Genomic DNA, 17,352 nt, shown 5'->3' with positions numbered 1-17,352 from the left:
AAAAGTTGAGAAATTTCCTAAAGAATAAACTGAGAAAGCTCAAAAATCTGCTGAAGCTGGTTGCCTTAAACTTTTAAGGTGGCTCAACTTTTTTGTCTTTTTTTTTTTTTTTACCCTGTTGATCACATGAATCTTCAAGTTCAGGTTTTATTTACTAAGGCATTTTCACTAGTGACCTGAAACATTAGTGACTTCTATCATCAGTAATTTGTTTGTGTTATTGAGTTTGTTATGTTACAATAGCGGCGTCCGTGTGTGTGTGTGTGTGTGTGTGTGTGTGTGTGTGAGGATGAGTTGTCGTGTCCCTCTGTGTTTTTGTGAGTTGATTGAAATGGACAGGAAGGGTCAGGATTAGAGAAACAGGAAGCTGACATAAGGAAGTATCGTGCGTCACACAGATATTCACGTACTGTTTAAAGACATTCCAGACTCAACTCCGAAATGGAGTTTTTCCACAGATCTCCAATTAAACTCCTGCTTTTCGCTGGTAAGTCGCTTTGATTACCTTTTATGATCTTGATACAGTTCAGGTTAATCACTTAATTGAACTTGTATACATATAGTGCTTAACAGCACTTTAATTTCTTTTTATTTCTTTATTGTTGGAAATGCCCAACATAAGAAATCATCATAAATAATTAAATAAATAAATACATTTTGTAGTCTAATTTGGAGGAGATCATGTCTCACATTTTGCCCTAAGCAACACTATTTTTCATAATGTCTTTATTTTTTATCTTTATTTTGGACATACCTTAAAATATTCACTCTCAGAATTGTATGTTTCCACATGACCAGGAACTTTTGGTAACACTTTCTAATACATTATAATGGTATTCTGAAGGCATGAATAATGCATTATAAAAAACGTTATGTTGTATCATCGCATTAATATTCATAAGAACAGTTTAAATGTATTACAATATTTACTTATTTGTTGTTATAGCTTTTAAGAGTATGATGATTTATAACACGTTGCATCCATTTAAGTTACAATGGATTATATTTCTCATAGTTATAATGTATTATAAGTCTCATATCTTTCCATGTTACTTATGTTACTTTACTTAAAGCAGACAAAGACCACTTATAAGTAGTAATAATAATATTAATAATAATAATTGTTTCTCAAACAACCATACGGTCATCTCAGATCATTTAGGGGTTGGATCCAGACTGAAGCTTCTGTAAGATGTAGTAAGATACTGTGCAGGTCTTAAATAAACAATGTCAAGATATGATGTAGTCCATTATAAATGTAAAAGTAGATTTATTATGGTGTTATAAATAATCATACTCTGAAAAGTTATAACCACAAATACGTAAGTATTATAATGCATTGTTGTTATGATTATTCATAAAATAGATATAACACATTATAAGGTTTATATATATATATATATATATATTGCATTATGCATTCATTATAATGCCTTAAGGAAAACCCTTATAATGTATTATAAAAAGGGGCTTCATAGAAAGTGTTACCAAACTTAATTATTTACTTACTTATTTGACTTTTACAAAAACTAAGATGTGATTGTACTGTCAACACAAAAATCTGCATGTGAACACTTGAACATCCCCATGAAGTGCTCTAATTCATGCGTGTCTTTGAGAATAATTGTGCTGTTATTATATATGATCTTTTAAAGCCTGGTTTTCAAGTGTGCTGGATCCATGCAGATTTGTTGACATTTGCCAGTCCTGTCACCAGAATGCCGAATGCAGGCGGAACGATGACTCTCAAAAAAACGCCTGTTTCTGCAAACGAGGGTTCACTGGAGATGGATTCAAAAATTGCCAGGGTTTGCCATTTATTTTATTACATTAAACAAAATGGCTTTTGCTATTAAGAGTAACAAATTCAAACAGAAGAGACTGCCATCCAGTATTGTATGAGTAGTTTGCACATTTTGTAAAACTGTGTTATGTAGTAGTGTTCAGGGTCAGTATCAAACAGGATGATCAGAAATAATATTTCATGAAGTTATCAGAATAAATATTTCTATAATAAACTTCAAACTGACTGATGTTATAAACTATAATGTCTAGTTTATATTTAAAGGCAACACAATTAAAATCCATATACTGAATCATTAAGAACAGATAAGATTGTATTACTTGGATCTTTAATTCAAGTAAAAAAAAAAAATAAAAAAAAAAGTTTTTGAGTTTTTGAGAAACAGTCAGTTTTGGTCCACCCTACAACTTATAGCTGTAGATAGTTTCATATCAGTCGGTCACTCCGAGTCACGTCGGTGACCGACGAATTGGGATCTTGCTTAGAGAGATATTGTGGATATTGGCATGCGATTATTGCATCCAGCTGCCGCTAATCACAGCGTGAGTATAAGTAGGCAGCGGGTGCAGTGCATATTCAGCTTTTCGCTTCGGAGACGAGCGTTCGTCGTTCTGCTCCTGACCAACCTACAGTGTCTGCAAGTCAGTGCGCTCTTCGAGGCATTCTTGCCAATATCCATTGGCTTGATTAGATACTCTCGTAGGGGATTGGTCTCTCTAAGCGAGATCCCAATTCGTCGGTCACCGACGTGACGTCTCCGTTCCCTTCTTCAGGGAAGGAGGGTTACATACGTAACCGAGACGTTTCATATAAAGTTTTATATGACAGTTAGTTCAACTCTTCTAATGTGATTTTGATATGCACTCTTAAAAATAAAGCTGCTTCACGATGCCATAGAGGAACCTTTTTTGTCTAAATAGATCCATAAAGGACCTTTAACATCCGAAGAACCTTTCTGTTTCACAAAATGTTCTTTGTGGCGAAAGAAGGTTCTCCAGATTATAAAAAAGGTAAGAAAGAGATGGTTCTTTAAAGAACCTTTGACTGAATGGTTCTTTGTGAAACCAAAACTGGTTCTTCTTTGGCATCGCTGTGAAGAACCTTTTAAGCACCTTTTTTTTTAAGAGTGTAAGTGCTGATATTTAGCTACTGATTTTTCAGTGTCCTTTCTTACATATTTTGATATTAGGTGGCAACAAATGAGTCATTCACTCAACAGACTCATTCATTTTTTTGTGAATTTCCAAGACAAAAAAAAAAAAAAGTCTAGCGGATACAATAATAACTGCTTAGCAACCACATAATAACCTAGCAAAGCTAGGTTCAGACACTTTCAGAAAATACCACTCAAACCACTTCAGATTTACTCACTCAAATTCTCCTCTGGACTGTCTTGCTGAAACACTTCAGTGCATAGAGCTGCTGCTTCTCAGTTTAATGGATCTGCTTATATGACCCTTTACAGATGACAATGAGTGTGAGAATGTAACCGATATATGTGGCCCAAATGCCACATGCAACAACACTGTAGGAAATTACTACTGTACCTGTGTGTCTGGATTCACTGCAAACGGAAAGCAGGAATTTCAACCTAATGATGGGACCAAATGTAAAGGTATGAATCAGTCATACACCACAATATACTTGAAGAAATGTATGAAAGCCAAGACGAAGAGTATATAACTGACTCTATAATAGTGAAGACGAGCTTGGCTATTCTATGAATTGCAGATATTGATGAGTGTATGGATGCTGATAGATGTGGACCATTTTCTAAATGCCACAACACAAACGGCTCATTCAACTGCTCGTGTCTGAGAGGTTATACGTCCCTAGCAGGGCCCTGGTTTAAGCCTAAAAACGGGACGGACTGCAGAGGTGAGAACTGTTACACTCTGCTCTCAGTATACTGTGTATCTGAAATTGTGGTTATAATCTTGCTGTGAATTTTACATTTCATTTTCCCTCATGTGCTTGTTTTAACATTTTGGTGTTTTTGTGTTTGTGTCAGAGAACCCAAAGAAGCACTGCCATCAGGACCACAGATGTATCAAAGATGCTGTTAACAACACACTGGAAAGAGTGAGTGAAGTATTAACTTTATTATTCCACATAATATTTGTGCATTACGAACCTTTTATAGTATAATATGTATTTTTACATATTATTGGAAATAGTGAGTTACATTCTGTATGTGAAGGATTCACTTTATTTCAATATATCACATAATAGTCACATAGAATAAAGCATTTATATTACTGTATATATTGTTATTTAATATTGCTAATGATACAAGAAATGGCAAATACTTAACTTTTTAATTTTGCCATTATACAACATATGATAGAGGGGGGGGGGGATAAAATAAAATAAATGGTAATAATAATAATAATTTGCCAAGAGATGATCAAACTAAAAAATGTTGCAACATTTTCCATGAAACCTTTTAAAATGTGATGTGAAGCTGAATTTTCACCAACAGAAATCATTCTAATATTAGTGTATTATTATGTATTATTATTATCAATGTTAAATACAGTTGTGCTGCTTAATATGTTTGTGGAAAGTATGATATATTTTTTGAGAAATTTAAAACAAATTTAAAGCATCCTTGGTAAATTAAAATAAATAAATCTTACTGAACCCATACTTTTGAACTGTTTATATATTAGTTTTAATCTCAGCTGTAAATAACTGTATTCATAGTTGTAATTGTTTTTACGACTATAATTGATTTAAGCCCACAATTTGTAGGGGGGGGAAATGTGCAGAATGTGACAGTGCTGCTTTCTGTGCATCAGTGCAAAAATAAATCCTGTCTTTATTTTAAACGTCTGGGTAATAGGTAAATAACTGGACATCTTGTCCAAATGTAGTCACATCCCTCTCAGATGTTTTTCCTCTCACCTTGCTGAGAACATCTCTATTTCAGGAAACAGCTGCTCTGGAGGTTTTGTCATGAGATTTTTGTCATATAACAATCAGGATGGATGGAGTGTTTTAGGAAATGTCATCAATATTTGAGGAATTGTGTGAGAGGCCACACAGAAACACCCATAGATATCACTTTAATTTAATTTACATTGCACCTCAAAAAAATGTAAATAGCAACTTTAATAGTAAGTTATAAAATTAAGCTGATATATTAAAAACATAACTACATGCTAGTTACTTTTTATGGAAAGTAATGCATTACATTAATTTTGCATTACTTTTTGTCACCTGAGCTGGGCTTGCTTAAAAAAAAAAAAAAAAAAAAAAAAAAAGTAAATTTTTTTTGGCAACTGTAAAAGCACCAAAAGTGAAATGAATAAGCCTGGGCCTAAAGGAAGTGCTTTTGTCTCTGTAACTCCCTCCCAATGTCTCTCAATACAGGGGCAGGAGAGCTGTCAAAGAATGTATTGGAAAACGAAGCGACTTGTGTTGCTTATTTGAAAAAGCAACTCAGATATTTTCTTGTAAATTTAAAAGTAATGTGTTACTTTACGTTTTACTTGAAAAAAGTCATCCGATTGCGTAACTCGTGTTGCTTGTAATGCGTTACCCCCAACACTGATAATAATAATAATAATCAATATTTTAGACATATTACATGTGTATACAAATGCATTTAGGTCTTTACAGCATTCGGTCCTCATCCTTACAGATTCACAGTTTTGATGCAAGTGTGAGAGAATAGTGTCCTCTGCTGGCGAAGCTGCAGATCTGCATTTCCTCTCATTGCAAATATTATACAATTATCTAAATGATTATGATAAATGATTCTCTTGTTTATTCGCTGGTTGGTACTAGCCTTGTAGTATTGTGACGTCTCATACTAATAGACTAATCATGCTATAACCAAATTTGTCTGAGGAAGTTTATGCAGAATTTATTTTTAATGTGCTTGCTGATTCAGGCCTATGATACAAGTCTGCATGTATTGTCTGCATCTTCCCTGTGATGTGTAATATTTCAAATGCCATCATTCATGATGTATCATATACCAAAAAAAGAGTGAATTTTAAAACTCTTTTCCTCTCTCTGGGCTGTAGATGATTAATCTGTCAACGCCAGAGCGTCTGAAAGAGATAAGGCATCAAACATCAGCTGATCTCTCTCCTGTTCTCCTCATGTCATACATCGAGGCCATGGCCTTCCATAAACTAAGTGCTAGAGATAAGTCTCAACATCCTGAGGAACACATCAATGAAACCATCACGGTAATGTACGGTAATGTGTTTTAAAAACACACCTGTTAATTTTAGTAAGCCTGAATGTTTTACACCAAAAAGTATAAATTAAAAAGCATAACCTCAAATTATGCAATTGCATTACACCCTATACAGTAGAAGCACTATTCAAATCAATTAGGAAGCTACATAAACACAGCATTATAAATTGAACTGATTATCCATGATCACAGTTGTTATATGTTCGTAACTGAAATCATTGCCTGTTTGCTTTGTGTTTTTTCTGGTAGAATCTGGTTTTCAGTGTGAATAACTTAGTCAAGAAGGATGAAAAGGTGGAATGGGACAAGATAAATGAGGATTTGAGGAAATATTATGTCACCACACTCCTTCACACAGCAGAGAAGGAAACACTAGCCCTGTCTGCTGGATACACACGCACAACGCAGATGCAGGTGGATGCTGGTGAAGTAGGTGAGACCTCTGAAGCCTAAAACATGACCTAACACACTTCATAAACATAATCATTTTTGTGCATAATATAATCTTAATTATCTTAATCATAATATAATGCATAAGAGTTCCAAAAGGGAGTTTTCACAGCAGTGAATCATTTTTGGGTTCCTCAAAGAACCTTCAGTGGACAGTTCTTAAACAAACACTTTTTCCTAGTCTGAAGAACATTTTTGTATAATCTGAATCATCCCTTTTCCACTATAAATAACTTTGTGTGCAGTGGAAAGGTTCCATGGAGGTTAAAGGTTCTTCATGGAACCATAGATACCAATCAAAACCCCATATTTGTAAGAGGGTAGGGTTAACGGATAATGTCTTGTAAGAAAATAGCCAGTACATTTTCTGTTTTTCTACACGCTCAGGAGAACAACAACAACAAAGAATATGTACAAAAGCTGTAAATAGGGTGGTATGCATTCAAAATGTAGACCTTTGTAACTTATGTATCCCTAAAAGGTATATATTATCTCCCACAGCGTATTGGTTCCTTTTGAAAGGGTACTGCCCCAGTGACACCTTTTGTACTTTTTTCTGAGAGTGTATGGATTATAATTTGATGCAGTGCTTGACTCATTTGCATATACTGCTAATCTTATGGACAGAACAGCTGTAGGATACACTTCACTAGTCTTTTTTTTTTTTTATCTTTTCTCAGATATTCTGCTTGATGAATCACATTTGATTATGTTTTATATCATTTGTTCTGGTTTTCTTGTCATTTCATAATACCTGTTTTTACAGTGGATTTCAGTAGCTTCATTTATTGTGATTTAACACTATTTATTTCAACCTGTTAGTGATAAAAGGTGCTAATCATTGTGTTTCCTAGAAATGAAACTATACACATTTGAACCCCACCAAGCCCACAAGCAACCAGTTTCAACAAACATCCAAGGAAACTCCATTTCGCTGACCCCTAAGAATTCAAAAGAGGGAAACAATAACGGTTTGTAAAAGATCTTTCTTAAACCTTCACAGCAAATTGAATACAAATGCACCGTATGATTTTTTCTGTGTCTTGTTCTGTCTCTGCTGTAGGCAGCACCTCCATTGTATTTCTCATTTATTACAATATTGGGGATCTTTTAAAGCCTGCTGATGACCCTGGTGTGGCCGATTACTCTCGCTATGCAGCAGCGGGCGAAATTACAGTTAATTCGCCGGTAATAGCAGCAGCCATCAGTAACCCAAAGACATTTGCATTGAACAATGTGACCTTCACTCTCAAACACACACAGGTGCAGTTTGACTGATTTATTAATTAATTTAAAATAGTTGTGGGTGTGAATGTAATTTTAAATTAATGTACTGAATGAGGTTTGCTTTTTTCATAAAGGAGATAGATCCTGCCCTTGATGAGACTAAATGTGTATTTTGGGAGTATTCCAAGAGCATGATGGGACACTGGAGTTTGGACGGCTGTACACGCACTTGTGTGAATGCCACACACACTTCATGTTCCTGTAATCACCTGACACACTTCGCTATTCTCATGTCCTCTGCGCAAGCCAATGTAAGTCTGAACTACTGCTGCCCTCTACTGGTCCCCTCAAAAACACAATGTCCCCAGAAAGTACTTGGATGCATTAGAAACCAAAATCAACTGGCAACTACGGATTTCTATTTATTTTTTTAAGAAATGTCAGAAAGTGACAGTAAAGACTTTTACATTGTAACAAGAAAATTTTTTTTTTATTAATTTGTACTGTACACTTATAATATTATCAAGATTTTTTCATCAAAAAAACTATTTAGAGGTAATAAGCTATTTTCTGTCCTGTTTTTGACCCCCTCATCAGAACGCTCTGTTTGAATAGGCGTGGCGGATTGTAGACTCAAAAGTAAACGCCCATCGCTATGATTGGCTAATAGTTGTGTATGTTTGACAGCCTACATCCTTCACAGATGGATGCTGTTGTGATTTAGGTTAAAACGCATCAATACTCAGTACATGTCATAACAAACAATCTGTAATAATAGTGCAATAGTGACCACTTAATAAAAACAGTTACTCACACTTGTTTAGTGCGACTGTTGGATCCAATATATTCGGCACAGCATCGTCTTTTAGTTTCAATCTTTCTAAAAATCCGTGTCGAATTGTGCCTTGATTTTAAATTAATCTGCAGTCAAATTAAGTGAATAAAGGACCAGCTTCTTACTGAAACGTCAGTAAGTAATGCCAGTCTGGAATTTCATTAAAAATAAAGTTCATCAACTCTTTCCTAATGTTGGGATTAAAGACTGTGTTTTTCCACAACTTGGTACTGCACAGTGTCTTGTTGTTTTCGAAGCATCTTTATCGTTTGGTTTCTGAGTAGACTTGCACGTTCGCCTCTCTCATAAACGCTACATGCGAAAATCGGTGGGCGGGGCTAAACAGGCAGTGATGTAGAAGCAGGTGTTGTTGTTTTTTTCTTCTGTGTTTAGCCACTTATTACATCATAGAGTAGAACCTTCCACAAGCTGTCAATATAAGCCTTCAATATTAGCTGTTTTTCGACTAATGAGAAGGTTTTGAGATCTGAAACTTACAGGATGCTTTTATAATACAATGACCTCTTAGGGCGTGTTCACACTTGCCGTCTTTTTTGACCAGAAAAAGTTGACGAGCGCTTTTTTAGTAAAATAAAAAGCTGGCAGCGTTTTGGTAACAAATAGCAGCCGAGGACATATTTTGTTGCTATAACAACAGCTGCAATGGTAGCCAAGCACTGTGTTCAGCATAAATGTCAGCTTTAAAGTTAACGTTGGCTATTGAAGTTAACGGCGAGGGTAATGTCGGTTTACAATGACGTTTGTGGGAGCGCGACATTATACGGGGAAGGAAACTCTCCCTGCGTCCCAATGTTCATACTATCCATTCTAAATAGTATGTGAGATTACAATAAGTGTGTCCCAAAGCATAGTATGTTGAAAAGAGTATGCCAAAAGTCCCCGGATGGTCTACTATTTCAGGTCGATTTTTTAAGTGTGGATCCGTGCAACTTGAACTTTTATAAACATCCATTTGGTCGTTAACTTTTAAATGCACCATTATGCAGAAAACATGAGCAGAGTTCTCGCCATGAAAGACCCGTGACTGGCAGATCAACAAGCTACTTTTTTCTCTCCAATACGGTATGAAATGAAATGTGGAGGATGTTAACTGTGACAAGATGATTGACAGGAGAGTTTACAGTGACAGGGTGCGTGTAACAGATGCAACAGAGCGGTCCGTTAAAGACGCAGTTGTGTGACGTGATAGTATGTCCCAAAGCTTGCCTACTCTTCTACTACACACTCAAAAGTGTGTACTTTCTCTTCACCAAAAGAGTACACACTTTAAGGGCGTAGTATAAGTAGGCACATTGGGAAGCAGCATGTATGATATGCTTCCAACAATTTCGTCCAGGAGCTCCGGTTGATGCACGGTTTGCGGCATATTTTAGACTGCATAGAGTTTTGTACTCATATCATACAACTCCTTGTGCTCCGAAATGAGTACAATCTGTCTACCGGCTATCTTATCTTTTTTCTTGTTGTTATGGAAACGACTCGCCACTCGCTTGTCATTGGTCAGCTGTCAAAAAGGCGTTTGATGTAGGGTGTTTTTTTTTCAGAAAAGTTTAACTTTTTCAACTTGAAAAGATGCTGTGTCCTACTTTTTACTAAGAATTAAGATTTTTTTACGCTTAAGTCAAAGCTTAAGACTATTCTTAAGAGCATTTCTGAGAGGTTTTATACATACGGACCCTGGGGCCGTATTCACAAAACATTTTAAGGGTAAAAGTAGCTCATAACTCACAGATTTAGGAGAAAATCTTAAAATTAATAGTCAGTCCTAAATTTAGTACTCCTATATTTTTTGCTCTAAGAGTGTTTCACAAAGCGTTTTAGCACTAAAACTAGCTCCTTAGTCTGTGAAACATTAGGAGTAGTGAAGAGGAATACGTCACTAAGACCAAGCCACAAACTATCCTAATATAAACATTTTAGAAGCATTTGACGGGAGGTTACTCCAATTCCAAATTTTCCTTTTATTATATCCTTGTTTTTATTAACCAGTTGGACAAGTAACAGCTGTTTTTGCGTCCACTTTTTTATTTATATATTTTTTTTTACATTTGCATGTATTACTATCAGCCATGATTATTCTACTCTGTTAATTAAAAGGCTGTTGACAGTATATGCATATCCGCTAATTGTTTTTGAGAAGCACACATGTAAGAGGCTGACAATAAGCTGAACATATACTTGTTTAATTAGTGGCACTTATCCTGCATTTTAAAATCTTTATTTGAATGTGGCAATTAACTTTTTTTTTTTTTTTTTTTACCTTTATTTGAATATGGCAATATGTGCTCTACAATATTTCCATGAATAAATCGCTGACAGAGACTGCAGCCAATCACTGTGTGTATAGTTAATAAGCATGCTGACATCATCCATAGCAATGAGGTAAACCCCGCCCCCTTACTCTGAGCTTAAGACTTCTCTCTATTTCTTAGTCAAAGTTTGTCTCCGCAGCTTTATTAATATAAGAGAAATATAAGAGAAATAATAAGAGAAAACTCTTTAGGAGAACTCTTATTAGATAAAATAAGATCTGGGCCCGTATTCATAAAGATTCTAAGAATCCTCTCAGAAAACTCTTAATTTAGCTTAAAAACTTTTACGTAGGAGTCTTATCTTAAGAGCGATTTGGGACCGATCTGAGAGCAACTCTGAGTAAGGAAAAGACAAAAACTTTCATCTTAGTGAGGAGGCGGGGTTGACCCCGTTGCTATGTATGACACAATCTTTTGAAGACTGTGATTGGTTGGTTGTCAAGAAGGAAATAAAAGAGTGCTTTTAAGAGTAGGGTATATTAAGCCTTCACTTTGAAATTACAGGCGGAATTTTTCCTCTCGCTCTTTCTCACACACACACACACACACACACACACACACACACACACACACACACACACAAACACACACACATTATATATGTATATATATTCTTTATTTTTTATTTTACCATGCTGTCATACTTATAGAGCCGGCGCCAGGGCACCACCATCGGGGGGCATTTAAATTTCTAGGGGGGCACAAATCACGTTGTGTGTGTGTGTGTGTGTGTGTGTGTGTGTGTGTGTGTGTGTGTGTGTGTGTCGGGGGGGGGGGGGGCAATCTGTGCTAAAGCGTGCAATCGCAATATGTGCGCTGTTTTATCGGTACTTTCGCTTTCAAAATCGATCGCGTTCAGCAAGGAGGGGAGAGGCTGGAAAGTGGGGGGGCACAGTAACTCGTTGGGGGGGGGGGGCACGGCCCGCGACGCCCCTTGGCGCCGGCCCTGCATATTTACTGTGTTTTATAGGAAATGAACAGAGACATATAAGCCTAATAAGTGCTGTAACAGACCCAAATCATCACTGCTACATAGTTGCATTTTTCCAGTTGCCAAATATGTTAATGTAGTGATTTCTGGCGCTATGGCAATTCTGCGCGGTGTCTGAGATGTTAGCATGTCTTTAATAAGATCAGTCACAAACATGATCCCTGCACGAACTAATGTGTAGTGTCTTATTAACTCACTGTCATGCATTGTGTGCAACACATTTCTTCTCCCTCTTCATTTTCGTCCATTTTCTCCGCTGTTAAAGAAACTCTTAAGCCCCTTAAAAGTCCTCATCCATACTCCTAACAAGTTTGACCTTAAGACCTCTTTTAAGGGTTAAGATGCTTTCTGAATTACTTTTTTCTTTACTAGGATTTTTTCTTTAATTTTAAGAGTAAACGCCCACATTTCTAAGAATTTTCTTAGAATTTTGTCACTAGGAGCTACTTTTTGCATTAAAATTCGTCATGAATACGGGCCCAGATGTTTTGTGAATACGGGCCCATATGTACTAAAACATTAGCCACATTTAAATCTAGACTCAAAACACATCTGTTTATTTCATTTACTGAATGAGCACTGTGCTACGTCCGAACTGATTGCATTGTATTTTATGTATAATAACTGTTATTCTTAATTGTTTTCATTAATTATAAATCATTTTTAAAATGATTTGAACATTTTTTAATTTCTTGTTTTTATTGTTGTGATTTTTTCTTTCATGATTATTTAAAATCCTTTTATATGTAAAGCACTTTGAATTACCATTGTGCATGAAATGTGCTATATAAATAAACTTTGCCTTTGCCTATGAGCTGCAGAAAAAGATGTGTGCGGTGGCATTTTAAAAAGCGCTCAGGACTTTTTTGAAAACACGGTTTAATCTACAGGATTATAATGTAAATATAATATAATGTAGACGCTGGCAGCTTCAAAAAAAGACGGCAATTGTGAACATAGCCTTATATGTCAAAAGATCAAGGGAATTGCGACTTCTCCGCTTATGACCGCTTACGTAAATGTAGCCTGTTCCTGTTCTGTTTTATGCAGTTGCTGGCACACTATAATGTTCTGACGAGAATAACGCAGCTGGGAATGGTGATCTCCATCATCTGCCTGTCCATGTGTATCTTCACCTTCTGGTTCTTCCGAGACATCCAGAACACCAGAACCACGATTCACAAGAACCTGTGCTGCAGCCTCTTCATGGCCCAGTTCATCTTCCTCATTGGAATTAACAAGATCGCACATAAGGTTCACTCCTCACACTATTAATGTGTCAGATGGAGACATAAACTCTTAAAAAATAAAGCCTATTTTAAGTAATATTGTAATATTAATACTTGTTTGTTCACTATGTGTTTCAGTGGTTCTGTTCGCTTATCGCTGGCCTTCTGCACTATTTCTTCTTGGCTGCGTTTGCTTGGATGTGTATAGAGGGGATCCATTTATATCTCATTGTTGTTGGCGTCATCTATAACAAAGGTTTTCTCCACCGTAACTTCTACTTATTTGGTTATGGGTGTCCTGCTGTGGTTGTTGCAATATCTGCAACTCTTGGTCATAAATATTATGGCACCAATACTGTGTAAGTTATAAGTATTTTAATTTTGTGGTATTTGTTAAGGAAAGCATAACTATTGCTATGAGCAATCTATGTTATTTTTAACGTAAGCATTGGTGTGGCTTCTGATGTCAGATTTAACTGTACAAAATGCCTGTGTTGCAAAATAAGGTGGATAGTATTTAAGCTTTGCTTCACTCACATTTGCTTCAGACAATGTAAATGTAGTTTTGTAATAACTAACTTGTGTTATTGATATCTTGTTAAGGTGTTGGCTAAGCACTGAAAATAACTTCATCTGGAGTTTCATAGGACCAGCCTGTCTGATCATTCTGGTGAGTATATGCTCTTGTGTTAGTGTGCATTGAGAGCATTTACAGTTTGTTAATCCTTAGTACCTCAGTTAAATTAGTTGATATTCAGCCTCTAAATCCTCCAATCACACTCTTAAAAATAAAAGTGCTTCACAATGCCATAGAATAACCTTTTTGTCTAAATGGTTCCATAAAGAACCTTTAACTTATATATGTTTATACTTATATATAATACTTATGTATTAACTTATACTTAGATACCATGCCTGTTCGACAGGGCGTTCCTAAAGGTTCAGTATTGGGCCCAGTTTTGTTTAGCATATGTATGCTACCACTTGGGCAGATCATCAGGCGGTATGGTCTTATAGGTATGTGGATGATACCCAGATTTACATCACCACTAGCTCTGATGTCCACTGCACTAAATGAGTGTCTACAAGAGATCAGAATCTGGATGCAGAGTAACTTCCTGAAACTGAACTGATATTAATTGGCACAGTGGCGGCCACTCGTAAGGCCAATGGCATCAGTTTGGCTGTTGATTCTAGCATAGTTCATCCATCTTCACAGGTGCAAAATCTTGGTGTCATTTTTTATCCTCAGCTTGATGCACATATAAAACACATTTCTAAAATTTCCTTCTACCGTCTTAAGAACATTGCACAGCTTATGCCTTTTCTAACTTTTGCTGATGCAGAAAGGCTTATACATGGCTTCATAAAATCTAAATTAGATTAATGCCCTGTTTTCTGGCCTACATTCAAAATTCTGCTGCTCATGTGCTTACTCGTACCTCTCCACGGGAACACATTACACATGTGCTTTCACAGTTACACTGGCTTCCTATCAATGCTTAGACTGATTTTAAAATTATAATTTAAACATGCAAAGCACTACATGGGACTTCACCAGCGTATCTTTGCTCTCTTTAAGTTGATATACGCCTTCTCGCTCTCTCCGCTCTGGTTTATTTTATCAGCCTCCATGCAAACTTAAGACCATGGGGGAAAGAGCTTTTTCATTCAAAGCCTCCAAATTATGGAATGCACTTCCTTTTAATATCAGAAATGCACCAACCCTGGATCACTTTAAATAGTTGATTAAGACACACTTATTTAAGGCTGCTTTTAATTAATTCTTGTATTTTTGTATTGTTCTTTTTGTGTTTTAGTTTTACTGTAGAACTTTGGATTTAAGAAAAGCCTTTTACAAATAAAATGCATTATTATTATTATTATTACATTCATATATAGAATGTAATTTTAATAGACCTGTCGATTTAAAAAATAATTAGAATAAGAATTATACTCTTTAATTAATCAAATTAATTGTTACATATAGTTCATATTGTACTTTTTTGTTGGATAGATATTACATCAAAGCCAATTATTCCCTCCCAGGTTAATCTGCTGGCATTTGCTGTGATCATCTTTAAGGTTTATCGTCACACTGCAGTAAAGACACCTGAAATCAGTCACTATGAAAATATCAGGTAAAGGAATTAATTCATCATTTTCATATAGTGTTAAAAAATTGCATCTCGTCCTCTGTAATATTCTGAGTTTACATAGCTTATTTCTAAATATGAAGAAAAAAAAAGGGTCAGTTCCGACTTTGCTGTGACAGTCTGGCGCTTCTGAATCAGCTGTCAGGGTAGCTAAATACTCAAACTGCAGCTTTAAACACTCATAATTACAAACAATTTTTAATAGAATTCAATCATTATTCCTCAGATCTTGTGCAAGAGGAGCCATTGCTCTGCTGTTTGTTCTGGGAGTTACCTGGACATTTGGTGTCATGCACATCTTATATGAGACTACCCTCACAGCGTATCTCTTTACATTCGCTAATGTGTTCCAGGGGATGTTCATTTTCATATTCCTTTGCGTTCTATCCAGAAGGGTAAGGCTCACATTCTTTTATACATTTGTACAGTATATTTCATTAATTATTATTCAGTTTACTGTTTACCATTTTGCACCTGTAATGGCAAATGTTTTCACTTTTATCATCAGATTCAAGAGGAGTACCACAGATTATTCAAGAATGTTCCATGTTGTTTTGAGTGTATGGGATGAACTTTATCAAAAGAGAAATTTACTACAGCACCGGCCTGCAAATGCTTTTAAATCTGGGCACTATAAAGATGTACTTAGGAATGTGTGTGACAAAGTTACAATATATTTATTTTTGAGAGAAATGTATTAACTAAAATGCTACTGCATGCTATGTTCTAAAAGTTTCATAACCAATTGCAGTCAGTAGCTAAAGGTTTTACAGTCAATGGCAAAATGTTTTTTTTTTTTTTCGGTCTGACAATTGATTGCATAAGATGATTTATATGTACTGTATTCTGGACTAATAAAAACATTTTCTGTCTTTGATATGTTCATGTCGACTCAAGTACTGATTTGGGTCATTCCATCCCCAAAATCGGTGCCTTTTGCATCCCTAAGAAATAATCTAACATAAAATGAATATAAACAAATATAATAATAAATATAAACAAATAAATTCGCAATTTAAAAACATAACAATACTATGGATTCTTTCATGAATATTACATAGTCAATTAAATATTATTTTAAATAATTTAAATAATATTTATGCTGATAAGGGTAAGGTTGTTGACCTGTCCCTTACTATGATTTTTATTTTTCAGCAGGACTTTTAATTTGCAAAATAAGGGCAAAATTGTTCTAAATACAGTCTCTTTGTTAAGCAATGTTTTTGTCATAAGTATAAATTTTTTTCAATAATATAAGTAATTTTATTGGTGTCCCCTGATTTCATGTCATCCCTGTTACCCTCATCAAAAGACCTTTGTAAAATGATGTACATTTAAGTGACATCACTTCTAAGAGGTTACATCATCTCTCAACGAGGACTCCAGCACTTAAAACACAATCATGTTTCTCTTTCACTTCAATAATGTTCTATTTTTGATGATTTATGAGGTTTGACTGAGGGGGGACATCATGCAATAGCAACACTGTTACCATTTTTGAAATGTAACAATTATTTATTACATTTGCTATAATCAATATCTACAAATAACACACTTTCAAAGTGCACAACATGTACTTTTGTGAACTTTACTATTAGCTAACAACTAGCAAATTTGTTTGAAATCGTAAAGCCTGTTACTGTCAGACCTGTGCCTTGTTTCCCCCTCCTCTCGTGTCCATATTTGGCCTTCCTGTTCCTGTCCTCGTTCCCTGTCATCATTAGTTAATTTGTTCCCTGTTTCTGTTCTTCCTTGTTGATTTCCCTGTGTTCATAAGCCCTGTGTTTCCCTGCCTCTGTGTCCGGTCTGATCGTCATCTTTATACGTCAACCTGTGTGTAGCTTGGTAAATAAAAGTATTCAAGACGTTCCTCACCTCTTCGATTCCCTGCTCCTATGTGTGACGTGACAGTTACTGTCAACCTGTTATTTTTTTAGAGTAACAGGTTTTGACTTAAAAATTAAAAATCCAAAAATTAAACAATCACAGTGAAAAGAGGGACTAAACTGCTGCTCGTACATATCACATAGTTCTAATTAAATTATAGTATCTAGTAACGCTTTTGTCTGTAACCGGGTTGACAAAAATACCAAAACATGAGGTAGAAAAATAGT

The 17,352-nt window shown here is 35.5% G+C and overlaps 1 protein-coding gene across 1 annotated transcript; it reads left to right on the top strand.

The window, feature by feature from the left end:
* Positions 1-317: 317 nt before the first annotated feature.
* On the top strand, positions 318-16,115 carry adgrl4 (adhesion G protein-coupled receptor L4). Its single transcript, XM_079396466.1, has 16 exons — positions 318-487; positions 1,656-1,808; positions 3,270-3,419; positions 3,536-3,682; positions 3,816-3,886; positions 5,839-6,006; positions 6,267-6,450; positions 7,322-7,438; positions 7,531-7,730; positions 7,829-8,005; positions 12,904-13,107; positions 13,221-13,441; positions 13,686-13,752; positions 15,132-15,223; positions 15,465-15,633; positions 15,747-16,115. Exons 1-16 carry the CDS (start codon positions 442-444, stop codon positions 15,807-15,809), a joined length of 2,229 nt encoding a protein of 742 aa, XP_079252592.1. The 5' UTR covers positions 318-441; the 3' UTR covers positions 15,810-16,115.
* The last annotated feature ends 1,237 nt before the right edge of the window (positions 16,116-17,352 follow it).

The sequence above is a fragment of the Barbus barbus genome (assembly GCF_936440315.1).
Source record: "Barbus barbus genome assembly, chromosome: 37".
Classification (NCBI taxonomy): Eukaryota; Metazoa; Chordata; class Actinopteri; order Cypriniformes; family Cyprinidae; genus Barbus; species Barbus barbus.
Note: the sequence above shows the minus strand (reverse complement) of the source record. Positions and strands in the feature narration are given on the sequence as shown.

Bases quoted from the DNA above. Each gene is read 5' to 3' on its own strand.
- adgrl4 (XM_079396466.1), top strand. From the start codon at position 442: ATGGAGTTTTTCCACAGATCTCCAATTAAACTCCTGCTTTTCGCTG. The intron at 7,731-7,828 runs GTGCAGTTTGAC...TTTTTCATAAAG, and splicing joins TCACTCTCAAACACACACAG to GAGATAGATCCTGCCCTTGA. The intron at 13,108-13,220 runs GTTCACTCCTCA...TATGTGTTTCAG, and splicing joins TTAACAAGATCGCACATAAG to TGGTTCTGTTCGCTTATCGC.